The 6,613-nt window shown below is 24.9% G+C and overlaps 3 protein-coding genes across 3 annotated transcripts in view; 1 reads left to right on the top strand and 2 right to left on the bottom strand.

The window, feature by feature from the left end:
• Positions 1 to 669, top strand: part of rapgapB (RapGAP/RanGAP domain-containing protein) — a gene marked incomplete at both ends in the record, with an annotated part of 1,574 nt that extends 905 nt beyond the window's left edge. The window contains 3 exons of the mRNA XM_635215.1: positions 1 to 31; positions 144 to 446; positions 548 to 669. The exon at positions 1 to 31 is cut by the window's left edge and continues 173 nt beyond it. Of these exons, the coding sequence (XP_640307.1) occupies positions 1 to 31; positions 144 to 446; positions 548 to 669 (456 nt within the window). The remainder of the gene's footprint in view (positions 32 to 143; positions 447 to 547) is intronic.
• Positions 670 to 1,151: 482 nt separating this feature from the next.
• On the bottom strand, positions 1,152 to 5,099 carry forD (actin binding protein; the record flags this gene model as incomplete). Its single annotated transcript, XM_635214.1, has 4 exons — positions 1,152 to 4,395; positions 4,487 to 4,759; positions 4,872 to 4,921; positions 5,022 to 5,099. The coding sequence occupies 4 exons, from the start codon at positions 5,097 to 5,099 to the stop codon at positions 1,152 to 1,154; spliced, it is 3,645 nt and encodes a 1,214-aa protein (XP_640306.1).
• Positions 5,100 to 5,974: 875 nt separating this feature from the next.
• Positions 5,975 to 6,461, bottom strand: nhp2l1 (U4/U6 small nuclear ribonucleoprotein; the record flags this gene model as incomplete). The annotated part of the gene is made up of 2 exons (XM_635213.1): positions 5,975 to 6,361; positions 6,459 to 6,461. The coding sequence occupies 2 exons, from the start codon at positions 6,459 to 6,461 to the stop codon at positions 5,975 to 5,977; spliced, it is 390 nt and encodes a 129-aa protein (XP_640305.1).
• Between the last annotated feature and the right edge of the window lie 152 nt (positions 6,462 to 6,613).

The following is a 6,613-nucleotide window of genomic DNA, read 5'->3' as shown; positions in this document are numbered from 1 at the left end:
TCACCAAACTGTATTAAATCAAAATCAACTCGTATGTATATTTTATAAATTTTGGAATTATAATTTTATTAAATAGTTTTATATGTATATATGTGTGTATATGTGTATATAAATATTAATTTTACTATTTTTTTTATTTTTAGAAATTATTATTTTAATTCAACCAATTAAAAATTTTGTTGGTAATAGTAAAACAACAATTGGTATTTCAAATGATGAAAATAGAGTAGTTGGTGAACAACCATCACCATCCTTAACAACAACCACAACAACTACTACAACCACATCCCCAACAATCAATTCAAATTCTCCAACACCATCAAATAAAATTAAATATAGAGTTTCAATTTCAAATAGAGATGAAGTTCCAAACTATGGCCCACCATTACCTGATCCACCAATCTTTGAAAAAGATGATTCCTTTAGAAACTTCCTTTACCAAAAAAGTAATTATTTATTTATTTATTTATGTTATTATTTTTTTTTTTTTAAAAAAAATTTTTTGGTTTTTGAACAAAAAAACTAATTAATTTGTTTTTTTTTTTAGTGGTTGGAGGTGCTGCATCATTAAGAAATACACCAGCTTTTACAAGTAAAAATTCTGAAAAGGCTTCAGCTTTAATTAATGTAATTTCAAAATATTCTACAAAAGGAATGGAACAAATTTAAAATTAAAGGATTGAAAAAAAAAAAAAAAAAAAAAAAAAAAGTGAATTTCTTATATAATGGAGTTCATTTGTATATATTAAAAAAATTGTCTTAAAAAAACTTTATTGTTTACTATAAAAATAGTATCATTAATTTATTAAAAAAAATAATTAATTTAAATAAATGCGCATAAATTTAATTACAACTTATAAAATCACATTTAACTATTTTTTAAAAAAAAGTATAGTAAAAAAAATGAAAAAATAAAAAAAAAAAAACATTGTTTAAAACTATTTTTAGAATTTAAGTCCACCAAACTAGTTTGATATTGAGTATATTTAATCCTTTTTGTAATTTTATTAGTTAATAATAATTTTAAACAGGAAATTCAAATTAATTTATTAATAAAGGAATGAAATAAAAAAAACAATTATTTATTTTATATTTTTATTTTTATATTTTTATTAAGTATTTTTATAAAGTATAATGTATTATTTTTTTCTTTAGTTTTCACCTTCTTCTTCATCGTTATCATTATCGTCATCTCCTTCCTCTTCTTCTTCTTCCTCCTCTTCATCTTCTTCTTCTTCTTCATCTTCATCTTCTTGATCACTCATATCAAGAGGTTCAGCATCATATATAGATGAGATTGAAGAATATGTTGAAGAAGGTGTATCTAAAGCTTGTGGACGAGTTGGTTGTTTAGCAATTACTCTTTTAGTTCTAACTGGTTTCTTTTGTTGAAGATTCATCCTTCTCAATTCTCTGAAATTACCATCACGAATTAAATTCAATAAATCATCCATCATTCCTTCTTCCTCTGAAGAATTTGATTGTTGAGATGGACTTGGATTATTGATATACTCTTTGATAGTTTCTTCATCTTCATCATCATGTTGATGAACCACTGAACTTGTGGAAGAGGTTGGTGATGATTCATTACTAGCAAGAATTCTATTGGAGGATGAAGGTGAACCAATTTTCTTTAATTTCGAATGAATCATTTCCAATTTCGATTTTTTAATCTCCATTTCTTTTCTCTCCTTTTCATTCTTTCTTTGAGTTGATTTATCTTTAATGGATTTTTCAATTTCCAAATCCTTTTTAGACATTATAAATTTATCATTAAACTTTTTAAAGATTGCTAAAAATTCTTCTGGTTGAATTTTTGTACTATCCTCACCAAAGAATTTACAAATCGATTTAAAGAGAACCTCTGTCTCTGCTATCAAAGTTTCAGTATCATCCAATTCTGTCTTTGATGCTAATAAAAATTCTGACAATTTCAATTTTAATGGATCATCATCTTTAAGTGGTTCTAATGATTGTTTTGAATCTGATGTTGAATTTGTATTAACTTGAGATTTCTTTTTCTTTAAACTATCAGCAAAACTATTACCAGTTGATTCACTTTCATCATTTTCTTCTTCTTCTCCTTGTCTTTGTTGTTGACCTTCAGTTTTTTCATCACTAGAGGTATTATTTATATCATCTTCACCATTATTATTAATAGTTTCATCATCTGGTTTTGGTTCAACTGATTTTGGTTGTCTAACAAAAATTTCTTTTTCTAATTTAATTAAACCAGCTCTTAATAATTTAATTTCAGAAGATGATTGATTAAATGAAAGAGTAGCAGCATCAACAACTGATGGAATTTCATCGAAAACTTTTAATAATTCTGGTTGAGTACTTTCTAATAACTCAATGAGATAATGAACTAGTGTATACTTTTCACGAATATTTGATTTTGTATCAGCCATTTTATTGATTGAATCTATTTTGAAACCACTTGCATTACCACGATTTGTACCAAAATTAATGAAATTACCAATGGAAAGAATTAACTCCATAATTGCAAATATATTATTATTTTGAAGTTGAACAAATGCCTCATTGAATTTTCTAATGTCTGGTTTTGCATGATATAATTTATCAGGGAAATTCAATTTGAAATGTAATGCTTGAATTCTTTGTTCTAATCTTGGAATGGTAGAGATTTTATCAATGAAAATTTCAGATTTACCCAATTTCATTCTCTCTTCCTCTGGTAGTTGTTCTTGTTGTTGTTTAAATGCAATGATACAATCAATTTCTTCCTTTGATGGAATATACTTTATGAATTGATTAATGGTTTCAAGATCCAATATTGACTCATCCAAACTATAGATTGCATCATAGATTGCATCATGAGTAACATTTTTAAATCTTGATAAGAGAATACCAATGTTTTGAGCTCTCTTTGTATCAATAACAGTTACCTCTGATCCTTTTTTCAATTCCTTTTCTTTCTTTTCAAATATGGCTGCACCAAATAAACCTTCAATTTGTTCATGTGGTAAACAGTCATTATACTTTGTGAGATTAACATTCTTCCAGAATGTATTGGTAACGTTTCTAGTACGATAACGTGTCCATTGATATGATTTCATTTTAATTGATGGTGGACGTGAACATAGTTGTGGTGTTGATGGTGCTAATTTACCACCTGGTGGTGGAGGTGGGGGAGGTGCTCCCGGTGGTAAAGGTATACCGTCGCCACTACCAGCTTCAGTTTGAGATGCATCCGTACTTCCTTGTTGATTAGTGGTATCAAGACCGCTAAGGAAATCACTTACACCATTTGGAGCTTTAGCAGTTGTAAATGTTGAAAGTTTATGTTTAAGATCAGCCTTTGTAACTGGTGAAGTTTTCAAAGGTACTTTGGTGCCACCAGGTGTTGTTTCTTGTGGTGTACTTGTAGATGAATCGGGTGGTGATTCAATTTCAATTTGATTATTTAAATATTCTAAACCTTTACCTAATTTAATTGCCTCTTCCATCTTTCTCATTCTCTTTGCCAATTTAGTTAAGAGTTTATCTTTCTCTGCCAATTTATCTTGATCTCTCTTTTTTTGTTTCTTTAAATCTTCAATCTCCTTTTGAATGAGTACTGCTTTCTCTCCAGATACATGAGCGATATCTAAACTACCATCACCACCACCACCTCCACCAAAAAATGTACCAATATCATCGAGATAAGATTCACCATTATTCATTTTACCAATGACCTTCTCTACGAATAAATAGTTTGACAATGACTGATCCTTTGTTTGATCAGTGATTGAATTTGCCAATAATCTTAAGATTGAAGTGAATGAAGAATACAATGGACCACCAGCAGTTCTATCAAGGATTGCCTTTACCAATGCTTCAGGGTTTTCATCAGAGATATCACCACGTGCATTTTCAATTTGTTCTTGTTCATCCCATCTACATTCCTGTTCGTATAGATCTTTTTGTGTTGCCAAATCTGGATTATTTGCATATTCTGGCTCCAATTCCTCAATCACCTTTGTAATACCCAACTTTTTAAATTGATTTCTAATCTTTTGTCTCTCTTCAACACTTTGACTACTACTAATCAATGTATTAATCAATGCAAATGTAGTAGCTTGTAATGAACCAGAAGGATTCTTTAAACCTTGAAAAAGATGAATGAATGGTTTCTTCTCTCTCTTTACTTCTCTATAGTTATCCATTGCACTCAATACCAATGGTAAACCTTTGGAATTTACAACACATAATGCTGCCAATAATTCTATAACCATGATTCTAGTCTTCAAATGTGGTGTATCCATAACCAATGAAATTGAATGTATATTAGTTGGTTGTTTTATAACTGATTCTAATCCAAATTTTGTATTCATTATTAATTTTAATGAATGTAAACATTGTGCAATTTTATAAATATCTTCTTGATTTTTACTTTTTTTTTTTTTTTTCAAATAAATTTATTAATAAATAGTAATAATTTTTTAATTTTTTAATAATAAATAAATTATTTAAAAATACATACACTTGTTTAATTTCATTTAAAATTAAAACTTTAATTAATAATGATACACCATCTAATGATAAAAATTCTTTCAACCATTTTAGTGGTTGATTACCCAAACGAACACGTAATGATGTCAATACTTCTTTAGATGGGTCATTTTTTAAACAATCTACAAAGTAATGTGGTGATTGAGTTATAATTGATTTCTTTTTTGATTTATTCCCAAATTCATTCTTTGAAAATTTTTTACTTGAATATGATTGAATTAATTGTTGTTTTCTAACTGTATCCCTATATTTGTTATAATTAAAATTGAAAAAAAAAAAATTAAAAATAAAAAATATTAGAAAAAAAAAAAAAAAAAAAAAAAAAATAGAAAAAAAAAAAAAAAATTATATATTACATTGTTGCCATTAAATGTTTTTTTTCTGTTTCAACAACACCAATTTCATCCTAATAAAAAAAAAATAATAATAATTTTAAATAAATATGTTATTTGTAAGTTAAATAAAACTAATAAAAATAAAAAAAGAAAATTATTTTAAAAACTTACCAAAATACTTTGGAATGCAATATCAATGGATTGAGGAGATTCCTCCTTTTTCTTCGATTTTCCAAACAATTTTACCATTTTTTTTTATTTTTTTTTTATTTTTTTAAAAAAAAAAAAAGATATAATAAAAAAATGGATTTGTTATAAAATCTATAATCTATATTTTAATATATAAATACCAATTCTTAAAAAACTATATTTTAATATAAAGGAAAAAAAAAAAAAAAAAAAAAAAAAAAAAAAAAATTATAATTGTATTTTAAAAAAACATTCACACAATTTTTACAAATATAAAAAAAGAGGAATTGGTAGTGGTGTTCGAAAGTTTGTTGAATAGATAAATGAAAAAAAAAAAAAAAAAATAATAATTATAAAAAAAAAAATATTAAAAAAAAAAAAAAAATAATAAAAAAAAAAATAATAAAAAAAAAAAAAAATTAATCCAAACACACAATGAAATTAAAAAAAATAAATGAAAAATGAAAGGTTTCAATTTTATTATTCAATACACTACCCACTCTTTTCCAAAAATTGTACAATGAGGTGGGTTAAAGATGGGGCAATAATAATAAATTAATATATATAATATTTTTCTTTCATTTAATTTTATTTGAATATTGGAAAAAAAAAAAAATAAAAAAAAAAAAAAAATAAAATTAAAAAAAAAATTAAAAAATAAAAGGATATTTTTAAAAATAGAATAAATCGGAAAGGTTTTGTTTTTTTTTTTTTTTTTAAAGTTTAATTTTATTTTAAAAAAATCCATTTCAAAAAAAAGGGTGGTTGAAATAAACTAATTTTAGCTGATATTATTTAAATAATACAAAAAAATTATTATCTATTTTTTTTTTTTTTTTTTTTTTTAAAAAAAAAAAAAAATTAAAATTTAGATAATTTTGATGTATATATGTACACATTTGTATTATAAAAAAAATACATGAAATGAATCGAATTTAAACGATCCATAATCTGTCTAATGAATCTTTAACGTTAGTGATTTGAGATTTCAATTGACTCTTATCATCGACAGTAACAGCACAAGCAACAACTGGTCTTGAAACATCACAAGCTCTACCGAGTTCGGATTTGCTTGAAACGAAAACGTATGGAATATTCTTATCTTCACATAATAATGGAATGTGTAATAAAATTTCTAATGGTTCAGCATCAGCGGCTAAAACAACAAATTCAGCAGTACTACGTGAAACGGCTTTGGTACATTCGTTAGCACCTTTCTTTAATTGGCCTAAATTGTTTGATTGTTGAATAAGATCCAAAATGGTAAGAGTAAGTTTGCTATCAGCTAATGGTTTAGCTTTTTCGTTATTTGAAGAATCGGCCTATTTTATATATAATAAAAAAATTAAATAAATAAATTAATAATATGTTAATTTTAAAATAAAGTGTAAAATTTTTAATTATTATTAAATACATTACCATTTTAAATAAAATATAAGTGGTATACTATAGAAAATATGCTTCACGCTCTTCTTTTTATTAAAAAAAAAAAAATAAATAAGAATGAAAGATAAAGTGTATTTAATGAAAAAAAAAAAAAAAGAAAAATAAAAAAAATAAAAAAATTTTTATAG

The sequence above is a fragment of the Dictyostelium discoideum genome (assembly GCF_000004695.1).
Source record: "Dictyostelium discoideum AX4 chromosome 3 chromosome, whole genome shotgun sequence".
NCBI lineage: Eukaryota > Evosea > Eumycetozoa > Dictyosteliales > Dictyosteliaceae > Dictyostelium > Dictyostelium discoideum.
This window is presented reverse-complemented; position numbering and strand designations above follow the sequence as displayed.